The sequence below is a fragment of the Erithacus rubecula genome, assembly GCF_903797595.1.
Source record: "Erithacus rubecula genome assembly, chromosome: 6".
NCBI classification, from domain to species: domain Eukaryota; kingdom Metazoa; phylum Chordata; class Aves; order Passeriformes; family Muscicapidae; genus Erithacus; species Erithacus rubecula.
The window spans coordinates 38,667,865-38,688,910 of record NC_136688.1 but is presented as its reverse complement, the minus strand read 5'-3'; the positions used below and the strand labels follow the sequence as shown (position 1 = coordinate 38,688,910).

At 41.3% G+C, this 21,046-nt stretch overlaps 1 protein-coding gene across 2 annotated transcripts in view; it reads right to left on the bottom strand.

Moving 5' to 3' along the window:
- Positions 1 to 21,046, bottom strand: part of TTLL5 (tubulin tyrosine ligase like 5) — a 117,517-nt gene that overhangs the window by 90,843 nt on the left and 5,628 nt on the right. For both annotated transcript variants that reach the window (XM_079309549.1, XM_079309548.1), the window contains exons 4-12: positions 20,576 to 20,658; positions 19,697 to 19,803; positions 19,049 to 19,179; positions 18,403 to 18,485; positions 16,366 to 16,435; positions 15,988 to 16,072; positions 4,713 to 4,814; positions 4,500 to 4,591; positions 2,351 to 2,458 (exon numbers count right to left, since the gene is read on the bottom strand). In XM_079309549.1, coding sequence (XP_079165675.1) covers positions 2,351 to 2,458; positions 4,500 to 4,591; positions 4,713 to 4,814; positions 15,988 to 16,072; positions 16,366 to 16,435; positions 18,403 to 18,485; positions 19,049 to 19,179; positions 19,697 to 19,803; positions 20,576 to 20,658 — 861 coding nt within the window. The remainder of the gene's footprint in view (positions 1 to 2,350; positions 2,459 to 4,499; positions 4,592 to 4,712; positions 4,815 to 15,987; positions 16,073 to 16,365; positions 16,436 to 18,402; positions 18,486 to 19,048; positions 19,180 to 19,696; positions 19,804 to 20,575; positions 20,659 to 21,046) is intronic.

The window sequence follows — 21,046 nt, the reverse complement described above, 5'->3', positions numbered from 1 at the left end:
TTGAGACACTTTTCACATGATCAGCCCTCCCAGGACACACACTCAGTTTCATTGTTCACAACTCAGAACAACAGGGGAAAAAAAAAAAAAAAGCTCTTGTCTGAGACTCTACATGCTGCCTTGAAATGTTCATTCCCAGTTTTCTCCTTCATACTAACAGCTATGAACTGAACCCTTATGAACATTTCCAGCTAGAAAAAACTGAATATTTACAACAAAGCTAAAAGTTGTACAAGCAGAAAGTGTCAGAACAAGACATACAGATGACAAATGAACCACACAGCATGATTGGAAGTTCAAATCCTTGAGACAAGGACCACCACTTAATTGTGGGGGAAGGTGGCAGAGAGTACTGAGATCTGGAAATGCCTAAGTCTCCCTAGGGAAGCAGTATGGCTCCTACTTAAGCTCTCTTTCCTGGGAAGCTCTTAATTTATGTTTACACTGAAATAAACGGAACAAAACAGTTTATTTGTGGGGGAGCATCTGAGAGGGTGGTTAGTGCAGCCCTGGGGAGGCAGCAGGAAGTGGGATAACCTCAGAGCCAGGCCCAGCAGAAAGTACATGAGGAACATTAGTTTCCATATACACAACTCCAGAAACACAACTGAGGAAGGAAAAGGGAGAAGCCAAAAAACAGAGGCAGCTAAAGTGGTTTTGATTTGTCTTTTTTTCAACTAGCCAATAAAGTGGCATTTCACTGAGACTATTACCTAACTCATAAATCCCCGTGTAGAAGTAGGTCCTTCAATTTCTAACAAAGGCAGAGTCAGTCAGGAGAAACTATGGTGGGAGAGGCAGCTAATTTTGGGAGGTAACTAAACAACCTATCAGTCATGGCTCCTTGATTCCTGAACCCCACATATCAATTTATGCTGGAGTATCAAAAGCTGCAGAATTGTCAATATCTAAGTGCAACTCAAGGATCACCTAAATGGATTTGACCTGTCACAACTACTTTAAATATAAGTTCCAATATCTAAACATGGGATGGCCTAAGCCAAGCTTAGGTTCAAACACTGACTGAGATTTCACCTTGGGGCACACATCCACATGAGTGAAGGACGGCTAGGAGCAGGAAGAGGCCTCTTCAGGGAAGGTTGGGAAGCAGCCACTGGAAAGTGGGAGAAGGCACACTGTGGTACCAGCCGCTGCTTTCTGGAGACGGTCCCAGCATGTGCTGGCAGCGAGCTCCACAGTTCCCCTGCCAGCGCATAGCTGAGCACGGCTGCTGCCAGGAGCGGCCTCGGCCACCGCCGCACGGCACACACACCATCCATCCATCCATCCACCCATCCGCCGAAACACACACCATCCATAAACACACACCATCCATCCATCCACCCATCCGCCGAAACACACACCATCCATCCACCCGCCGAAACACACACCATCCATCCATCACAGCACACACCAGCCATCCATCCACCCATCCGCCGAAACACACACCATCCATCCATCCATCACAGCACACACCATCCACCCATCCACCCAAACACACACCATCCATCCACCCGCCGAAACACACACCATCCATCCATCCACCCATCCGCCGAAACACACACCATCCATAAACACACACCATCCATCCATCCACCCATCCACCGAAACACACACCATCCATAAACACACACCATCCATCCATCCACCCATCCGCCGAAACACACACCATCCATAAACACACACCATCCACCCATCCGCCGAAACACACACCATCCATAAACACACACCATCCATCCATCCACCCATCCGCCGAAACACACACCATCCATAAACACACACCATCCATCCATCCACCCGCCGAAACACACACCATCCATCCATCCACCCGCTGAAACACACACCATCCATCCATCCACCCGCTGAAACACACACCATCCATCCATCACAGCACACACCAGCCATCCATCCACCCATCCACCGCAGCACACACCATCCATCCATCTATCCACCCGCCGCTCGGGGCCCTGCCGCACCGACCACCCTGCAGAACTGCACTGCTGCATGGCTCCGGAGAAAACAGCAAACGCGCTAAAAACCTGCTTCATCACCTACAGCTATTCTCCGCAAGGGTGCAAGGAAATCACCAACTTTCCAGCACTTCCCCAAGTTCTCTTTCAAGCCCCTTTTCATCATCCTATTTTCATTTTCTTGCACGAGACTCTGACCAGTAGCACAGGGTGAACTAAGATTCGATGCCCCCTGCCCTCACTGATGTTTATGCTGAGGAAAAAAGAAAAATAAACTAAAACCACCAAAATAGTGTCCAGCTCATATCTCTGTAGCATGACAAAGCTGGAAGTTCCAAACAGTACTCAACAGGCAATCAAAGATGTCCCCAGCATCTTACCGAAGCAGCTGCCACGATGTGAAAGAAAACTTTTACAAGCTGAGGCAATAGACAGCTCAGCAGAAACCAGAGTCTTGATAATCAGGTCCTCCACGCTGGCCATCAGTGCTGCAAGGAAGGGAGGAGGGGGAGGAGGAAAAAGGAAGAAAGCAGATTGTGAGGTAACACATAATACCCAGAACAGCGTGAGAATATGCATATGGAGATACAGCTTTGTGAATCAAAGCACATGAGACCCTACGGATGGCAAAGCAGTGATGCTTGAAAATCCATGCAAGCCTAAGTATATAGAGACATGCATAAGTATCCTAGTGCAAAAATACTTACAAATGAGTATGTGAGAATGATAAATGTGAGTGTATGTACAGTGCAAGTAAGCAGAAACATATGGCAAACACATCAGCACAAGTCAGCTGGAGTCTGACCACTGCCCACTCAAGAATATTAGGAAGGATTAAACAAGAGTTTAAAAAGGGTGGGTTAGTGAGATAAGCCCTCAAACTACAGAGAATAAGTCATAGTATCAAGATATAAAATCTTTTTTTGTAAACTTTTATGAGAGAACTGTTCTGTGACACTGCACCTTCCTCTAAAGCAGCTGTTCCCATACCAAAGTCATAAATCTTTTTAAAATTGTATTACTGATGACTGACTGCTCCTGCTGACCTACAGATAACCCACAGCAAGAAAGCACTCTCCACCTCCTGCATGATCCTGTGAACAGCTCAGGAACAAGAGTCTAAACAGACAGAAGAAGGCAAGAAAAGATGCATATTAGACAGACCTGGATTCTACACTGGACTTGGGATGAGTCATGCGATAGAAAGAACACCACACTAGTTTTGTTTTCAAGGACAAGCAATAGAGAGTGAGAGAAGGGAGAAATGAACAAATACTGGAGTCATTGTCTCAGAAGTTAGTAAGGATGAAAGGACAGCCTTCCCCACCCTTCAAAAGGAGCACAAGCAAATCCACACAGGCATCTGGCAATCCCTGCTTCAAAGAGTATCTTCTAGAAACCACTTGACTAGAGAGTTTACTTTAGGTCTACAATTACTATTTCTCATGCTCAGATGATGACATGCAGGGACCTGAACAATTACAGAAAGAGCATGCAAGCAAATTCAGATGTGAACTTCTGTACCAGAAAACAACTAAGTGAAACCAACACAGCATGGAAACATCCCAGCACACATAAACAACCCAGAGCACAAAAAGCCTGCCAGCCCAGACAAGGCCAGCACTTTTCAGCCAGCATTCTGACTTCCTATGACCAGAACCAGATGCATCAGAGAAAGGTGCAAGAAGTCTTGGAATGGACAGTTAAAGAAGTCTGCTTGTATTGCTCAGTAGTTTACTTAATTATTAAGAGTGTATATTTTATATTTGAGATTGGGGTGAGGCATAGAGAAGTATCAATATTAATAACTACATTCACAACTTGCTGAACACATGTGGTGCAAGGGATTGGACAACCATGCACACACATGATGGAAAATAAGTCTACTTCCATCTGAAAACCAGATTCAAACCCCTTTCTCCACCATTTAAGTGCTCCTTGGCAACATTTTCAACATGGGCCATAGCTGCTGTCAGCAATTTTACTGATGTATCAGTATCACAGGTAAATTATCCCTTAAAGGATATACCCGGATTCTGCTCTGCAGATGCAGTTACTCCCAGCAGACCCGGCAAAGGTGTGGAAGAGGGAGCTATTTTATATGAAACACAGACTAAATGAAAACACTCAGCAAAAACCTGAGCCATGGAAAGATGACACCACATCCAAGAGTCATTCAAACTGGCACAGTTGTCCAGAGGTTGGTCACTCAACAGGCCATGGGAGCAGTAGAGGGAGGGAAGCTTTTAGAAGGAATGGAATGACCTTAAGAAATGGGAAATGTAGGTAAAATATTAAGAAACACAAACTGAGAAAGTCTCAGAATACTAGTTGCAAAAAGGAAGGGGTAAGACCTTGTCTCTGGGGATAGGGAATAAATGCACAACTCTAGTAAGGAACAATGCTTCCCTCCACCCTGCTCTGGTGCTAAATGGGACTCACTGGGGCTCTTCCCTGACTTCTTAGAATTCACACTAGTGAGATGATCAAAATCCAACAAAGAAATGAAAGAACAAGATTTTTACTGACCTGCAGTGTCTCTCCCCTCTTGTTTTAAGTACCTCAGCATTGCACTCATGCTCCACTTGTTTCCATAATCCTCTACTTCAGGATCATCACAGCTGAAAACAAATAAAAGGAGGAGATTGACACCACTGGCCTACCTCTATGGATCAGAATTAGACCAACTTAGGTAAATTGACCCAACCTCTAAAGAACAAGTTCCATTTGCCATCCAAGTACCTGACATAATCTCCACTCTTCTTGTTGACACTGTAGTTGGTCAGATGCATAAACTGGTTTTTAATGTTCTTGGATGCCTGGTCATACCTCACTGTTGCAAATCTGTAAAGAGGAATAAAAACTCATAGTATTTCTTGAACAAGTGCCATCTTGCTAAATACAGCATGCATGTCACTACAAATCACAACTACCACACAGACCACTCAACAGCAACACCCAGGGAGAGAATGCATGTTATGAGACTTAATCAAATGCAAAATACAGTTTATCCTCAAAGGACACATCAAGCAAAAAATAATGTAATAGAATATGAATACAATGTAATAGAATAGTTGCAGCTGGAAAGGACCTACAACAGTAATCTAGCCCAACTGCAATAATTTTATTACACTACATGTAATCCTGATTCAATACATATTTTAGGCCTCAGACTTTGGAGAAAAGTTAATTTTAAAAAAATGAGAGCAGAATCCAGAGCATCTGGTAGGTAAAATGACCAGTATGAGCCACTGGTAATCACCACAGCTTGCAACAATAAGTATGCTCCAGTTCAAAAAACCCCCAAACAAGAAGAAAAAAAAAAAAAAAAAATCAGCGAGGGAAAAAACACCTTCACTCTGACAATCCTCCTGTACCACAAGAACTTAAGATGCCAAAGTCTCAAAAAATGTAAGAGGAGTAAGAAAGGATAAGGGAAGAGTCAAACACATGCTATCCAAATAAAGCCCAGCAAGAAGAAAAGTATATACCAAGGAGAACAGAATTAGCTGCATAAAAACGGGGAACAGATATGGGAGAAGCCTCAATGCAGGAAAAAGGAGACAGGATTCAGGAAAAATGGAATAGGGAGAGAAAGCTGGATCATCTGGTTATGCAATGAAAATAATGTTCAAAAAAGAATGCATCTCCATTTTTTTTTCATTAATAGTCATCTCTCTTCATCCTTCCCTCATTATTTCCCACAGTTCAGAAGCAGCTGAACTATACAAAGAGAGTTAACAAGTAACAAACACACAACAAAAAAAAACCAAAAAAAAAAACCAAAAAAAAAACCCCCCCAAAAAAAAACCCCCCAAAAAAAAAAAAAAGACACAATCCTTTCCTTCCCTTGTAAAGAATTGCCAAAACAAAGACCTTACTTCTCAGTGAAAATGCTACTACTGCCCTCACTTGGTAGCCATTTTGAGAAATACCTGTTGCCCTAAGAACAATATCAGCAAATCCATGAAAATGCTTAAACTTATCCTTAAACACACATGTGGAAGCAGGGGGGAAAACAAATCCCCCATGATATAACTAATTTTAAGTGGCAAGGTTAAAAGAGTGAAAAACATTTTGCACTGCATTTTTCTCAGCTTTAACTACATATGAAGTCAGAACAGCTGGCAACTAAAGCATTTGGAAGTTTGGATCCCCTTTCCACATACTTCCACAGCTTAAAGTATTTGAATTTTTTCAGTTTAACTGTAAGTTTCCTGGGTTTAGAACTTCAGTTTTGAAAATAGTGACAAAAGTCCTGTCATATATTTTGTTCTTATTTATGATTTCATCATCTTCATCTTAACAATCATTTACTGGCAGCATACTAGAAGTATTTGTTGAAATGTACTTTCAGCCAGATCCTGAAAGATACTGAGTACAATCAGAGAGACATTTCAAGTCTCCCTTGGTACTTCCAAGCAGAGGGCAATGAGATTCACCATGCTTTTCATCTTATGCTTTTATTTTTTCCATCCTTAAATATGAGAACAGGAACCCCTGGCAGACACAGACAACACTCAAATCAACAGTATTTCTGTGCCTTTAAATGCTTGCATTAGTTTCCTTCTACAGAAACCATACTTAATTATTAGGTGGTCCGAGTTCCATGCTCAGAATTTTATATTTCTGTGGGGATTGTCTATTCAAAAGATACTTCACTGTGTTCCAGAGCTCCCAGTATCTAAGCTTTCTCTCTTACTTGGATGCTATCATCTTGAAGGACCTATGGGCAACTTCAGCAATGCACCAAAACCTCCAAAACATTAAATTACTCATATCTACTACCAAAAAAGTCCAAGCTTTAAATAACACAATCCCATGCTTAATACATTCACCCAGAGCTGGTTTGACCAGTCTCATGCTAAGTGCAAGCCTGCAAATGGAAAATGCAAGCTATTTGTAGAGCTTCTATCAATAGCCTCTGGATGTCAGAATAGTAACAGACCAGAAGCACAATACTAGCAAACAATCCACACTCCTTATACTTCTGTATTTTGAGCTTGCTTGAGAGTATTGTAGAGTACTGAAGGTAATTGTTACTACCTCTGAAACACCAGCCACAATTACCTTCAGTACTCTACAGTTCCACAGCTTTTCAGACTTTACTGTATCCTTCTTTCACTGTAGTAAATAACTGTGCTGCTCATCCACCACATTTGCTCTCTTCAGGAAGGACAAGAGACTTGCAGGCTACAGAATGTTTTGCTCCAACAGAAATTTAACACTCTTTTAGAGAAACCAGGGTCACAGGAAAAGGCCTTACAGTAATAATTAAAAATAGAAAAACAATGATTGTAAAATGTTCTAGGTGTTAACCTGAAATTAGAATATACTCTTGAGGAATCTTCCAATCTTTCAGAAGATTACTTTATTTAAGGGCAACATTCTTTTCCAATTTCATTCTGGGCCACTACTAAGAATAGAATACGTGTTACTTAAAAGATAAGGTCCAAGACCAGAAAAGCAAATCAAAAACTAGATGCTAGGCAGGGAGAGAAAATAAAGGGCAACCCTCGTGTTTTCCCAGTAACAGAATTTACCACAATCATATGCTGCAATATTCTGCATGAACTATTTTTCTAAACACTAAAGGCTTCATGCCCAGGTGTCTCACATTGCTATAATCCAGCCAAAGAGTGATGAAGGCACAAGTTTGTGAGCCCAGATCACCATCTGCCAGGACAGGACTGTTCCTGAGCCAAAGCATTACTCGTGGATGCTGCTATGTGGGAGACTGCAATCAGACAGGAATCCAAGATTACTCCTAAACCAGAGGCTGGACTGTCCACACGTGGAGGCCTACCTTCAGCCAAAAAAAAAAAAAAAATTTATCAAGGGAAACTCATCTAAACACTATCTTCTGCTTACTAACATCACCTCTTCTTACTCTGCTTCAAGCAACTTCATTTTCCCCCACTGATCTGTTCCTGTCCAAGTTCTGGACTACTCCATAGGCCTTGCAATGCAGAGATCCAACACACTTAACAGGCATTGCTGTTAAAGTGTGTGTGGGCTAAGTGGTTCAACAACTAGAGTCACACTGCTTTTAATTCTTACATAGAATTTTCCTGTAGGAGTTGTCAAGTGGGAAAAAAAAAAAACAAAACAAAACTAGGAAAAGGTAAAATTTTCCACTATTAGTCAGACAGGAAGGTTTTCTGCCACTTCAGTACATTCTTCTGTCCCCACTTCATCTAAACCATAAACTGGTTTATTATGCAGGTAGCCAAGAAAGGAATGGATGTCTGTTCTGTATCCACCATCAGAAGACTATCAGCTCTTCTGTGGCCTGAATACAGATTGCTTTCTCAACAACACAAGTTCTAACCACCAGCTTTCAAAGTTGAATGACTGAACTTTCTTCCACCTGCCAATGTACTTGGACAGAGTGCAGGAGTAGAAGATGCACGAGGAGTAGGCCTCTCTGACATCATCAACCTGGGTCATCTCTGAGATATGTACTACACAGGGGTAATACAGTTCACAGCAGCAAGAATATAGGAAGCACCTTCCCATGTCCTGATGTTATGTACTGCTTGTATTCATTGTTGAAAATGAACTGCAAGCAATACTAAAGGCATTCCCTTTCAGTAACTTGTTTATCTGGCCTTACTGCAGTTCTGCTCTCTCAGAATCCTTCCCTTCTAATGAATCTTTTCCTTTTAAGTCTGAGAAAAGGGCTAAGTTAAGAAAATTAAAAGACACATTCTAATATGGTATACAAGATATTAGATTACAAGTCTCTAAGCAGAAATATTATAGGAGAGCTTCTACCCCAAAACTACAGCTGGAAATAGCAAAGGTTAACCTGAGGTTGACTGTGCATTGTTCAGTTTCCACACTAACTGCTGCCTGTAATACAGCTCCCGGGCAGAATCATATTGGGAACAGCCCTGGCAGCCTCCCTCCCTTTCACTGCAGCTTCTCTTTCCCCAGCAGGACAGAGGAGATGCCCTTCATTTCTGAATTCAAAGCTTAGAACACAGAAGTGATACTCACACATTGCACTGTTCTGACACACCTGCTCATGTCTCAGCTGGTCACAGCCAAGTCACAGGGCTGTACTCCAGCTTGGACAAAGCCAACAGTCCATTCTCTATGCCAGCAACTGCACACTGCTACACAGCTCACCTTCCTCAACAGCACATTTCCCTTCCTTCTGCCTGCACTTTGTCTCGGATCAGAGAGGAAGAAAGAGCAATCAAAAGCAAGCAAGAGGGTGGCAGTAGCAGCAACAACTAGCCTGGGCAGCACAAAAAGAAATTTAAGGGAAGAATCCCCACTAATTCCTTCAGACTCCAAAACTACTCTCCATCTCTAGACTAAGAGTATAACATCTAGAGAGGTCCCAACTCTCTGCCTCCCTGTCATGCTTCAGCTTCACCTTTGGTATTCAGATACCAACAGATTCCAGACTTCCTTCCCTTTCTTGCAAAAGTTTATTAAAGCCTAATAACCACATTTAAGCTCCACCTGCAATAGATCACCATCTTCTCAAGAGCCATGCAAGTTTTTCCCCTGCTCACCTAGCAGTCTGCAAAACATGTCAGAGCTCACACTGAAAAATCCCCAAAATCCACTACATTAAACTTTGGCCCTTTACCCACATCCCTACACCACCTCAACCCAAACAACTACCCTTGTACTGTCACAGTTCCAGGCAGGACAGTACCCAAGGGACTGTACAACGTTCTTTGCCTTATCTCCAGAACTACTTCAGGAAATGCATTAACCACAAGGTAAAGTTTGCAAGCCATTCCAGAAACATGTAAACTGGATCATTAAATATTTACAGAAGATGTTACATGGTTTTGCATGAAACTTGACAGCTCCGGAATGCTTATTTGAGGCATCTAGTCAGAGCCTGGGAAAGGAAGAGAAGGGAAAAGACTATGGAGTGGGAAGAAGGAAAGAATAGTTAATCCCTCTTCTCTCAAATGAGCTCTACAAAAAACCCACATATTATGATAGACTTTTCCATGACTGCACAGAGAGTTCCTGCATAAATGTCCTGGAAATAGTGAAATGCTTTTACAAGCATGCTCCTCACGTTTTATGCTTGGAGTCACTCCCTCATTCCTCCCTATGCATGAGACTTTAGCTTCCCTGTTAGTCTATAAGCTGCCACTTTGTTTAGAGAACATAGTTCCCTTACAGTACAGGACAGAAAACAAAACTCTAAAGATCATCACAATCCCCCTACCTCCCACATTAATATGTTTCACAGCATCCACCTGATATGTCAGTTAGCAATCAAGCATGAACAGGAGCTAAAGCTTGTAAGGGAATTACTAAACATAGAAAGGAGTTTTGATGACATCTCTATGATGGCAGTTTCTCTAATCAAAGCCGAATAAAATTACTCAAACAGTTCTATGTTAAACAACAAGATCCAGGAGCAGTTTTACCAGATGTCTGCAGGAACAGGGGGGAAAATAAAGACTTTTTAAAGTCTTTTCACAATAAATTTAAATATTTTCAATTTATGCATTTCAATTTACACATTGCATGATTTTGAACCTTTGGAGTACAAGAAAACACCATGAGGATAACCAAGCACTGGCACAGGTTGCCCAGAGAGGTTGTGGAATCTCTTTCCTTGGAGATAGTCAAAAGCCATCTGGACATGATCCTGGGCAACCTGACCTAGATAGTCTCACTTGAATAGGGGGTTGGACAAGATCCCTTCCAATCTCAGCTAGTTTGTGATTTGGTCAAACTCTCATTTTCTGTTTCTCACATTCTCTAGTTTCTCATTGCACAGACTGTCAGCAGCTTTAACAACTGAGCTGACCACCTTTAACAACTGCTTAGTAGCCTGCCTGTTAAGAATAACAGTAGGGTCATGTAGTTATACACCTCAGTGACTCAGTAGTTATTCACCTCAGTGATCTGAATCCAATTATCTTCATTAAAAAGTAAGGAAGCAACATAAAGCCTTCTGGCTTGATGGTCTATTCACTGGCCTGAAGCCCAGCAGGTGCATCAAGTAAATAACACTGCTCCACAGCTTCTGCATGGAGCAACATCTACTGAAGTGGCTGCAGCCAGATCCCAGGTGTCCATGCAGAAATAAATTAGTTGCACTCCCTAAGCAGCAGAGCCTGCTGGGCAGGGGTTACTGCAAGTGGGATGAGGCTGCTGCAGCTGGCTCAGCCAGCTCTGGCCTGAGCACAGCCTGTGAGCTAATGTGAATTCCTTGGCTCAAAGCAAATACCTGAATTCTTTGGAAACCACAGGAATCCAGCACAGAAATGGTGAATATCCCAGAGGAGCCAATGTCAATTAGGAAGCCAAGCTACTGAAGGAAGGGTGTCACAAGGCTGAGTGGAATGAGCTCAGGTGGCAGCATGGCAGCTAGTGGCAATGCTGCAAAGCTCAGCAGTCTAACCCCAGAGCAACCCCTTGTGTCCCACTGGAAAGTCTCCCCAAGCTGCTGTTCCTTGGGCCTTTTGCACAAATGTCTGAGTTTCAGCTCAGTTTTGCTTCTTCTTTTACTCTAATCTATATTTCAAATTCAGTGTACATCTGAAGGACAAGTTCCTGACCCTTCCAGCTATTCAAGTTCATAAATAGGGCTGTCTAAACATGGTTTAAGAGAAAAAGTACTCTATTGAGAAGTCTCCCCAAAAAGAAGGGGCCATTTCACTATGGATTCCCTACACTGTGTGTGTCAAGCCCTCATCATATCGTAGGCACCAAGCTAGAGAGGTCCACCAGGCTCCTTTCTGTCCCACACAGAAGGAGGGGAAGTTAGGAGAGAGAACTAGGGAAACAGGGAAGGCTCACAAACAGCATGAGCTATTCCCAGCCCTATGTTCTCTTCAGCTGCACTTCAGGCACAAGTCAGGCTTGTTATTCTCTACCTGCATGAACGCCCCTACAAAAACCAGCATAATCCACCAATTCAGCAGTTGGCTCTAAATGAAGCCTTGGGACTCCCATATAACTGCACTTGGTGAGTCACCTTCAAAAGAGTGTTAAAGTTTATAATTAGGACTGTAGTTTATTAACAATATACCTCTTACTCAAACTCAGACATAAAAGATATATCAATAAATATATTACATTGCCTGTTTTAGAAACCTCAGATGAATAAAACTACCAAGATTTTTAATGTATGATCAGATGACAGAGTTAAACCCCCAGGCAAACTTGGACCAAGCTTGCCATGACCACCTAATTTTCCAAAACTATATCTTCAGTGCAAAGGTCTCAGCTACAATTCTCCAGGCTGTGATCACAGACAACCAATCTAGATTATAATTGTCCTTTCCAGTACAAAGTTACTAAATATCTGCCAATTTAACAGATGTATGGCAGCACACTGTGTCTACTTTTTTTTAATATGTACTAGAACACACTCAACACACTCCTCAATCCAACAGGAGGATCTTAAGTCACCCAGTGCTGCTTTATGTCTAATGCACAGCTTCTGTCTTGTTTCAAGCCTCAAGAAAGAGGAAAAAAATCCCTACCACACTCCACTCCCTCCAAACAGATCACTGAGTATCTCCAAATTAATCTATTAGCAGTGCTCCTTCGAGACATCCACCAGGCACAAAACATGCAAGCAGTTTTGACAGAGTTCAAGGGGGGCATGACTAGAAAAGCTATACTGTAACAAAAGAAAAGCAGAGCACATTCACTGATACCACTCTTAATAACTCTCCAGAAGTCTGATAATTGACTCTGTTCACTTGAGGTTCTGTCCCTTTATACAGCTTATTCCATATGGAGTGGGATGGAAATAGCTAGAAAATGAACCTACTCAACATCAGTGCTCCCTAAGTTTTACCTGGTATTAAAGGATAAATAGAAAATAAATTAAAAACAAAACAGAAATACCCCAAAATCAAAACAAAATCAAAAAACCAACCAAACAAACAAAAACTCAGGGAAAAAAAAAACCAAAACAAAACAAAAACCTGACACAAACATTTTGAAGAATTCTCTTCCTGAAAAAAAATTTTAAAAAATTAACAAAAAAAAGAGAGAGAGAACTTTGGCCAGGGCAAACCTGGTTATTTAGTACTTCCAGCACAACAGCTGAAGGCTTTGTTACACACATCTGGGTACACAGCCTTCCTATCTCCTTCAGATGAAACTTGGAAACTGAAATGGAAGGTACAAAAGTGTTGGATCCACAATCTCTTACATCTTCTCAGCTCTGAAGCCTCAAATTCCACTCTAGATCATGTCATGACAAGCCTAACTGTGCCAGAAAAAACAAGGCCTAAGGAAATATCTAGTCAAACATCACAAATGTTTTTTATACCAAGTCTGTTCCTTGTAAAGATCATTACATTTTATGGTTTCCTCATAGCACTCCTTTTCTGGTAGAGGCCACCAAGTTTACTTAACAGTCAGGTTCCTCTTGGAATATGCAAAGCATAACAGAGAGGAACACGACCTTTCAAATAGACTCAGAAAATGGAAAAAAAGATTAAAACACCAAGCTAGGTCATCCTTACCACACTTCAGAGACAATCTGCCTTCAGAAAGCAAATTCAAAACATGGAAGTCACCACAGTGCACCACAGCACTAGCTGAGGTTCCAAAACCAAATTGCTTTGTTCTGATGGTATTTTTCACCTTAGATTGCTTCTATAACACCTTTGATTCCAGACCCTGACCTACCACCCAGTTATCTGCTAGAAATATTTTCTATCCTTAAGCAGCATGAGGTTTTCTTCCTTAAACAAAGTATTAAAAACGACTTCTACTCCCCAAGGTTAAAACACTTCCCTTCCCTTGCAAAGCTAAACTTTTGTCCCAGCTTTAAACCAAAGCATTACACTATGTGAAGCAATACAATGCTCTCTTCCCAGCACAAAACTCACACTGTAAATTGAATGGCAAAACAGCTAAATAGGAAGCCATAATCCACTAACTCCAGATTCTTTACCTCTCACCAACTGAATCTGCAAATGCAGGGTATGGAGAAAATGCAAATTGCTACAACTAAAGACCACTAGTGCCATCTGGAGGCCACACAGAACAGCCCACCTAAAGTTTTATCAGCCTCTGCTCACCTTGAGCACTGTCCTCCAGAGAGCTTGCCAGCACTTGCAGCATGAACATATCAGCTCTATAGCCACAGCAGACAGGAAAAGCTTAAGTGTAATTAAGCAATAAATTTACAGCTATCATGTGAAACCATTCAAGTCTTTAGCCACAGCTGACACTTCAGCTGAAACTGCTCAGTGGGCAGCTGAAGTTTAGTAACACAACCAGAGCTACTCTCCAGAGCCCAGAGCTATCTCTCTTGGAAGAAAGATAACAGCTCATTATTTTTATTTCCTCAACACCTCTTCCATAGCTATTCTGGTAGAGTGGACTATACCCAAAGCAGCATTAAGATACCTAGTGCCACATTTAGTCTCTCACAGAAAGCTGAGGGATGGGATGCAATTTGAAAGAAAGGAAAAGTTTAACTAGTGATACTGTGGTGTCCTGTAGATATATGCTCCACTTGTCATGTGTGTCAACACCATGTGTATCAGATTTGATTATAGTTTACACAAATGGAATCTAAACACACTTCTAGTGTGTAAACTGCCAAGGATTTCAGAAAACTGAAAAGTGATTTGTAAGTATTGATACAGATGGGCATTGAGAAGATGGGTGTGGAAGACTGAGAGTACAGAACTGTTGAGACTGATGTTTCTGAATGAATACCTTGGTATGTTCTTCCACACTCTTACCCTCAAGCAAAATATATTACTCACCTTTAAGATATCAATGCTGGTGCAACTCCTATCTTTGAAGGCCTGCTATGCAGTGCCCATTCTAAGAATATGCTGGAATACTATGCTATCTTGTTTCCCTCTTCACTTTCCAAAGCATGCAATATTAGCAGCTAACAACTTAGCTGCCAGTTCCCAAGAGAAAAGTCTTGCATGACTGGCATGTTTAAGGCTCCCTTTCTAAAGTGAATATGGTCTTTAAGCTCTCCACTTACAAAGACAAGCTTCCCCTTTCTGCCTCCTTTTAGGAAAAAAATGTGTTCACATTATCTTTGCAGGTAGAGGCACATCACAACACACCTGAAGGGTGTTCATTGATTTAATAGATATTTCTTGTGGGATCATTATTTATGTATTCTTCAGGATTCATTATCTTCTTGGGATAAAGATAATTTGGATTCAGTAGCTACCCAAGTCAGAGCCATGTCAGGCATGAACCCTAGAGATATTCTGAATACATCAGATGTGCTTGTAAGAAAGATACAGCATTGCTTAAAACTGTGCTGAAGACAGTCATGTGGTGTTTTTTCCCTCAAACATAAATCACTACAGTTAAAATTCTGATCTGTTGGAAATTCAGAGGGGTGATTGCTCCAAATCCATTAGTTACTATAGACAAAATATTTTGCTAAATTTCTGGGACAAAGAAAAACTGGTATTTTTGGTAGATGAGTATTGATTCTAGGGAATTTTAAGTCTTTCATGACTTACATGCAAAGGAAATTTGTTATCTTGCAGGGCAAAAACAGTGAAATAGCCTAAAAAAACTTAGTAGAGACTGCAGAAAAATACAAATGCTGACCTAAAATTTAGAAGAGTCATTGAAATGAATGAGTCACTGATCTCATTTATCAACAAGTCTCCAACTACATTTTTCTTAGGATAAATTTGAGAAAGTTTGGATTCCCTTCCCCTTGGAGAATGGAGAAGGGGCACAAAGGTATCAACAATCCCAAGTTCTGAGAAGAAATTCAACTGTGAGAATGAACATGATGATCTGTTGTGCCATTTAACCCTTGAGAGTTGAAAACTTGCTTTATTAATTATATATAAAAACAATAAAATCCCTCACTCAAGATCCTATAATCTATATGAAGAAACCTGATGGGACGCAGCATGATGAAGTATCACCTATTTAAATTCAGCAGAATTCCCTAACTTGTACTTTCCTCATTTTACTATTGTTTCAGGAGTAGAGAGGCAAGCCAAGAAATGTCTGGATCACCAAGGGCAGGTCCACTGAAAAACAAAGACTTCTCCCATACCTGGCCAATCCTTCCTCGTAGAGATAGACGACAAGGGGATCATAGGATGTGACCAGAACATAGAGACGCACGTCGAACTTGAAATCTGAAATACAGTTGTCAAGAGACAGTGACTGCGAGTTCTTTCAGACATCATAACCAGCTGAGGAATTTCAACAGACTCTGAGAGCAATAAACCATTATCTGCTGCTAACACAAGTGCCTGAAGCTATCCCAGTTGAAAAGCTTCCAGGTTTTAATGAATTCTCTAGTTACATCTGTCTGATGCTAGACCAAGTTAGACCACTCAATTATTCAACTGAACTCCTGCAAAGGTTGCAGAGATCCTCAGATGCAGGGTTGGGGGAAGAGAGAAAAGCAATTCCTCAGCACACTCACCATCTATGAGCAAGGGATTGCTGATGTAACGAGACACCAAGATGTTGTCTTCAACTACTATTTGGTTTGGCTGCAGAAGAACAGAGAATTTACAAGTGAAAAAACAGAAGATGTAAGGAATAAGAAGAAATTAGATCAAATCCACCATTTTATCATGCCTTTCCCTCCTAAAGCCACCCTGTACCAAATAAGTACAGTCAGGGAAGGAAGAAATAAAACCAAAATGAAAAAACATAACTGTCGATCACAACACATTAAAGGTAATTAGATCCTAAAGAAAAGTCTAGGAATGATTACATTGCCAAAAACACCTGCTCATTCAATTTTCCAGTAAAATACTCAGAGTAGCATACAGATTTAACAGCCACAGGGTAAAGATGTAAAATAGGCAGAGAAAAAAGCGCCCATATCTAAGTAGTAACTGTTACTCTGTTTGCTTCTCAGGGGTTTAACCAAACACATGGAGAAAGGGTTTAGAAGACCCAGGATGGAGTATGTAGTTACATTTGGTGGGGAAGTCACAAGTGAAGAAAATGACTCAACTTGTGATCTTTATAATTACATCCTGGGCTGGTATCCAATATTTTTGCCTACCTTCTACTGACTCTCAGTTCATAGCAGGAGCTCCTGTACCCAAAATAAGCTACACATGCAGGTAAGAACAGAAAGCTCCAACTATGACAAACACACACTGCAAAGTTATGAGATCTGTTGAAAAAGCTTTGACTTTTAGCTGTATGCAAGGCTCTTTTGTAACCAGTTTCTTGCACAACACTTTCTTGCCTCCAGTTTCAAAAGAGGCAAGAGAATCACAAGATTCTGCCTTTATTGAATTTTGCATTTATTCAGCCACAACACCAGCATAACAAGCAGAAAACCTAAGCATATAAAATGCTTATATAGAATATGAGAGCACAAGCTCAACTTCCCTCAGAATATCACACAAAAGTGACACGCTGTTCTATATGCATCAGGGAAATGCAAAGGTTTGTTATTTTTGGAGGGGTTATTGTTGTTTTCAAAACCTTTTGTCATGAGATTCTAAAGACACTCTTTTAATGGCATCACACTGAAGAAAACTGGCCTGTGGGCCAAACTAGCTGCAGTGTTTCTTGAACAGAAATACACAAAGGGATATTGGTCCCAGAAGGGTATTTTCCCCAGGTCATGGCCAACTGCCATGTGAGCCTGAGCTCATTCCTCCCTTTCAAGCTAAGAAAAAACCGAGTGTAGCTCTGGAAATACTTACCTCATGCACTTGGCGAATTGCTCCCTTATTTTATGGGAAATGATCCAAGTAGAGAACAGATGAGGCAGCATGACCCCTTCAGTGCAGGGAAGGCTAAAGGGGTTTGAATTAGTGAAAACAAAATGACTCAACAGTCATTTTGCTGCTGAGCATATTTATTGGAATCCCCTCATGTGTTTGGCTCCAGCTCAGATGTATTTGTTACCTATGACAACCTAACTCCCTGCAAAGCCCACAGAGAGCAAACGACACTAAAGCCTGCACATTGATTTCAAAAACTACCCCCACTACATCTCAGGAAGGACACACTGGCTTTAGGTAACATAGCTTTAAGATTGATACACTTCCTACTCTATCAAGATTCATTTAAACTGGTCTTTTCCATGGGGAAGTGGGAGAGGAAGGGTCTGTTTGAGGACTGTTTAGGTCACATAGGGAAACAACTAAGGAGAGCTCTGGAAATTTCCACAAGGTCAGCCTACTGTCAGCCACAAAGAGGCCATGAATCAGCACAGCTTTCCAAACTGTCTTAGGGAGTATAAACTTGCTCCTAATAAGCTTGAAGGCAGATTGCAAGATGAGCACAGCACACAAAGAGACAGGCTGCTTTCGGTTACACAGCACAGGCCCAGGCAGGTCTTCCAAGCTGCTCAGGACTGTTGAACTGCTCATATATGTATGAAATTGAATAAGGTCAGTGTCCAGTTTGATGTCTCCATGCCTCTTGCCTGGAATCTGTCATAGTTTCACAGTGTTACTGAAGAACAGTCCTTTTAGTGAACACTTACATTATTTACCAGGTAGACACCTCGACCTCTGGAAGAGGCCACAGGCTTCACTATCCAGGGGCCTCTGTCCTTAGAATAGGTATCTGTTAAAAGAAAACAGCACAAGTCTGCAACATTTTCCCTTTTGCTTATTAACAGGGAAACAAGAATCAAGAACGTTGCCTACAGTAAAGGTTTTAGAGAACTTCACAAGGAGATCAAAGTCTGCTTCTTCAGTGTGCTATTTCATCCCTTGGAATCACTGCAATTATAACAGTCCCTCCCTGAAGCCCCCCTGCTGCTCCAATAGATTCATTCTTCTGCTCTATGCCTGCTTTTGGCACCTCTCACTTCAGTACTCCCAGGCATTAGGCAGGGATATTGTGAAGCTGATCATCAACAACACTGTGCACATAAAAACTCCTCCATTTTGGAATCTTAAGCCCACATCAGCTTTTTGAAAACTTACACAGGCATGTAGTAAATAGCAGAGTAGAAATTACATTAAGAAATCATGTGGACTTTTTGTACCGTCTTCCCAGCTTCCTCTAATTTTGCTGCCTTGACCACTGGCATGATCAAAAGGCTAGGGTATTAAAAATAATTCCCTTCCCCCCACATCCCATTATTTTGTTTTATGTCTGGGCATCACCAGCCATTCACTTACTGCAGAAGTCCTGGTACTCTGTTGGGAGGATGAAAGTCTGAGGTAAGATATGGAATGTCTTGAACCCGTGGGCCAGCTGCATTCGACAGACATTCTTGTACAGTCTGTCCTTTCGTGTCAGTTCATACGACCTGGGTCCCAAAACAAGAAACTGTATCTGTTTTTTCCCTGACATTACAGCAACCCTTTGTCATAGCTACTGAAGTATCTGCAGCTTTGTCAGATATCTAAACCTTAACCTGCAACTACTCTCAAGCTTTACTGCCTCTACTTTATGGCTGTATTAATATTGTTTGTGGCAGTTCCTGCAATTCCCAAGCACAGCAATCTGTTACAATGGTGATTACAAACTCTAGCTGGGGACATAGGACTATCTCTCTAACTAAAAACTCAGTCATAAATAATTTATCATCAAATTATAAAATAAAATTAAAAATCCAGTATTTGGGCTACAGACAAGCATTTTAATTTATATGCTATTTCCCAGAAACCCCAAAGGCCATTAAGATGAAGACAGCACATGGCACTGGCCCAGTCTGTTGGGATTTTACAGCATCATGTGTACTCTATTTTTTGGGGGGTATCTATGTTCAGATTTTTGCAAATCATCACAGAGATGTTCAACAAAACATGGTGTCAAGGCCTTACCTAGGGAAATGATTGACTTTCTGAACATCTGTAAGGGTACGCAGCAAGCAGGGCTTCAAGTGTGATCCTGTCCACATGAGATTATAATCACTGCTATTGGGGTGAACCTAAAAAGCAACATAAAAAACACCACACCCAAAACTAATGAAACGCAACACCACTCTGTCCCTAGATCTAGTAGGCCAAAGCAATTCTAGTTTAAGACAGGCTCCTCTATTGCCTCTAATATAAGGGCAACTCCAGCCAAACTGCTGCCCTAAGGTATTCCCATGCTGGGAAAAAAAACCATGTCAAATTTTCTAAACTAAGTTGTGAGACTTATTTTCATAGACGGTTTAAACACAGTTTGCAAAGCATTTTAAATATCTTCAGAAAACTTGTCAAAATCAATTCCCTAAGGTGCTGTTACTATGAAAAAAAAATCAACACTATACATCTCTCAAATTGTCATTAGCTGCATACAGGACACTCTTTAGAGCAAGAAGGCACTAGAAGTGTGAAATACATCAATACTTCTGAGAGCTTATAAAGGCTGAGAAATTAAATCTTTCATTTATTCTCAAGGATGTGATGCTTTAAAAGCAAAAACAGAAGAAGCACATGACCAAACTTCAGCACTCCTTTCCCCCCTATTTCTGAAGGCTTAACACTAATGGGTTCTCCTTTGAGAGAGCAAAATGACTTATTTTTAGCCTGACTAGCACAGTACATAAAAAGACAAAACCAAAAACCTCAATGGGAGGCCACAGCAACTTCCTGGTTCTAACATTGCTGTTGGGAAAAAAAAAAAAAAAAAAGAAAAAAACCCAAAAAACCCCAAAAACATTACAATCCCCTCCCAGCCCAGCACAAAACCAGAGCACAGGTTGTTGCACTCACCTCATGGAAGCCATGGGCAGTCAGAATGTTCCGCACCAGCCGGCTGTCTGTTCGCACAATCTTATAGGACATGTGGAAGCGCTCTGTGAAGAGGCACAGACATGCAATTAGTCTGCACCTGGAAGAATAAACCAAAGCCACTCATGATGCCAAAGAAAAGGATGCAAATGCTACAGCTGCAATTAATTTACAGAGAGTAGCAGCACATAACAGGCAAAGGGAGATAGGAAATGCCAACATCAGCATCGCTGAACTGACTTACATCAATCCTTGGCTATAATATAGTAGCATCACAGAACCCCATCACAAAAATAAAGCACAGGACAGCCCAACAAACACCCAGATTATTTTTTCAAAAACATCCCATTATATAGACTGCTTTATAACACCCCAAACATTATTTCAGCTTTCTTCTCTATTCAATTTTGGTATTCCCAGCAAAAAGTACTCATGTCTAATGACCCTCATTGA